This window comes from Carassius auratus, chromosome 12, assembly GCF_003368295.1.
Source record: "Carassius auratus strain Wakin chromosome 12, ASM336829v1, whole genome shotgun sequence".
In the NCBI taxonomy this organism is placed as follows: Eukaryota; Metazoa; Chordata; class Actinopteri; order Cypriniformes; family Cyprinidae; genus Carassius; species Carassius auratus.
Window position 1 is genome coordinate 322,684 of NC_039254.1, and position 3,420 is coordinate 326,103.

Below are 3,420 nucleotides of genomic sequence, written 5' to 3' on the forward strand. Positions count from 1 at the left end.
TCATGGTTTCTCAATGTGCCGCATCTATCTGTCACTTGTCTGTCATTAGTTTTATTGTTGTTGCCTTAATGGATGATGATGAAATATATGAGGAAACAGAAGCTATGTGGCAGTTTAGAGAAATGAAAGAATTGAAGCTTCAGTAGATCTGAAAAAGATAGAAATGAAGCTCATTACTAAGTTACTGAATGAAACTGAATCACAAAATGAACTGATTTTAACAAAATAATGACTGTTTAAGGTTGTCTTTTTAAAACGGATCTCTGTTTTGCAACATTGAATCATTATTTTACTGTTTATCGCTATAAAGCTGCTTTGAAACAATCTGTCTACAATTACATCGGACAACTTCACATTTAATGTTTAAAGTTAAAGCTCTCTGTGAGAATAGCAGGGGGAATTTTTAGTTTGCAAAACATTTTGTTCTAATTCTGAGTAAATGTGTTTCTTGTTGATCTGCATGTTAACATAAAGACACACTACTGTATGTTACTAGCAGTTTTATTGTTTGTGCTGTTACTATATCGGTGGAATACATGGAACATACCAACAATACAAAGTGTAATACATTTTTTATTTTTATATAAATGAACCACTGTACAAAGCCACACTTCAAGTGTAGAATATTAAACAAAAAATTATTTCCAAACTTAAGTTATATTAACACTCACTGTACCAGACTGACATTCATTTCAGACATTCCTTTAAAGTCAGAAAAAAAAAGAGCAAAACCCAAACACAGTCTGAGTTTCGCTGTGTTTCCTCTTTACAGTCACATGTACAAATATACACACTGATCACACAGATCAATAATATACTGTTATTTCACAGAAACTTGTATAAAACAGAAACTGGTTTTTAAATCAACCACCAGAGTTATATATTCAGTAGTTTGAGATACAAGAGATAGTGGAGTATGTAGTTTAGTGGAGTTCAAATAAAGCTTGTGTGTTTCATGAGCACTACATGAAAAGTCAAATAAAACTCATTAGTTTGGTTTTGCTGAATCAATAATATTTATCGAACACTGGTCAGGCCCCGGTGAGGAGTATTTCACTTGTTCAAGACAATGACTGTTGCCATCATGTTTGATGCACAACATCCTCTTCTGGAGCCCAAATATTGTTTTTTGCTAATTATTGCCATTAAGATGATGATGAGGATGACAGATAAGACCACAACTGGAAGTGATGACATTCTTCATTCTTTAGATCCAGGAACTGTTGTGTTTGATGAGATGACCCTGGAAGATGAATGTATGTTTAATGATTAATTATAGTGTTAAAGTCATAAACTCAACTTAAGTCTATCAGCCTGCAGACACAGACCTTCACAAAACACTTCTGCTATTGAGAATCTGATCAGACTGATTTCACAGGCAAATCTACACATCTCTCTGATTGAATATCTTGAGAGATGCATTACTATTTAGAAACAATGATCATGCAACAGTTAGGCCATACACATGGCAGTAAATTGCAAACATTTATTGAAATAGAAACAGAATATGCTGTACCTGTTATGTCCACAGTGAATTTTGTTGTTTTCATTCCACATGTTGTTTGCACAAAGAAGCTGAATTCTTCTGTATTGTTAATTGCTGTTGTTGGAGTGTAGCGGCATGTTAAGATGTTACTCTGTTTACAGGAGTCTTTAGGAGGCTCTGTACAAATGGTTGATTCATTTGGGTATTTAAACTTATACATTTGAAGTGGACAATTAGAGCAATTCACTGAGACGCTGCAGTGGAGATTTCCTTCCTTCCCCACAGATCCAGTCACTTTCTCACAGCTTACACTGATATCTGAAACATAATAATGTATATCATTTAATCAACTGAACAAGATATATATATATATATATATATATATATATATATATATATATATATATATATATATATATATATATATATATATATATATTGTTTTGTGTAAAAGAGTACATTAATGGGCATTAAACAATGTATTGTTAATAAATCATAAATAAATAATAAACCATTTCCCCCCATTTTCTTACATTTTTAGTCTATCTTCTAAATTCTCACACACATAGCTGAAGTTTATTCTCTTACCTTCATCAGCTTGACAGAGAGCAGTAAAGGTCCAAAACAGAGAGAACAGTTGCACTGCATTCACAGCCTTCATGGTTGTAATTCTGCAAAATGGAAAAAAAAATTATAAATATAAAAAAATCTGAAATTTACATTAGAAATTAAACTCAACTTAGGACAAATAAGGCAGTATTATAGATCAGAGAGTTTAAAGAGACATTAAAGAGGATAATTTACTACAAAGTTTATTTCTACAGACACTTAAACATTGTTCAGTTGCAGGGTTTTACACTTAATTTTGAAGCGTTGAAGGATTATATGTGTTAAAAATTACACGCAAAATCCCAAAATTGTATTAAAGTAAGACACTGAAAGCACACAGCAAAATGTTGTTTTGAAACATTCCGTTTATGACAATGTATCTGTTACTGTGCTGAAACAAAAACAAGTTTTGATTCTTTAGAAAACCCTGCAACACGAATCAGACAAAACCACATTAATAAGTTTTCTATAGTCGACATAAAAATAAAAAAAAAATTGCTAAATGTCTAATAAATGTATTTGAAGGTTTCCAGTAGTTGCTTATGAATGTGTAATGTTGAGGGAATTATTTTCTCACCTGCGGTCTGTGTTTCCTCACGTCTGAGTTTACTTCCGCTCTGTCTCTCTCTGCTGTTGCACAAGCAGTTAAATAGAGCTCCTGGCAAGGGGCGTGTCTAGAACATTTTCAGTGTGTGTGTGTGTGGGGGGGGGGGGGGGGGGGGGGTAAGGGCATGCTGGGGCACTGCCTCCAAATGGGTTGGCCTCCAGTGGAAAAAAAAAAAAAAAAAAGATACATTCTAAAGTAAATCCTATTGATTTTATTATTATTTTTTAACTTGAATAAAAATTACTTGTTTAACAAATGCAGTAATAAAGCGCATTTTTTATTAATTAATTTATTTTTTTCATCCCTGTATATATGAATTAAGTTACATTTGAGAATAAATCTTTTTTTATTATTATTATTATTTGAAGAAACTCCCTATATCTTTACTTCTTTTCATGGCTTGGCACTGCTGTCTTCCCTTCCTTCAAAAGAATCACTTATGTGTGTCTGTTATTCTCAATCTCAAAAAAAAATAAAAAAAATAAATAAAATCAAATTGTGAATGAAATGCGCACATCCATGTCATTTCACGCGTAAATGACTAAGTTAGGCCTGACAATTTAACTAACTGACTTACTCTCATGCATTAACAAGTATCATCAGACAATTATTATTATGGAACATTCTGTGCATATTGTCATTTGGTGCAATCTTGCTATGTGGTCACTGTCACAAAATAAACTGATACAAATATGCAAATCAACATGACTGTATATCT

The 3,420-nt window shown here is 32.3% G+C and overlaps 1 protein-coding gene across 1 annotated transcript in view; it reads right to left on the bottom strand.

Annotated features, from left to right (window-relative positions):
• LOC113111370 (uncharacterized) overlaps positions 1 to 2,687 on the bottom strand; it is an 11,112-nt gene extending 8,425 nt beyond the window's left edge. Inside the window, exons 1-2 of the mRNA XM_026275998.1 lie at positions 2,673 to 2,687; positions 2,075 to 2,157 (exon numbers count right to left, since the gene is read on the bottom strand). Coding sequence (XP_026131783.1) covers positions 2,075 to 2,147 — 73 coding nt within the window. The 5' untranslated portion in view covers positions 2,148 to 2,157; positions 2,673 to 2,687. The remainder of the gene's footprint in view (positions 1 to 2,074; positions 2,158 to 2,672) is intronic.
• Positions 2,688 to 3,420: the final 733 nt, after the last annotated feature.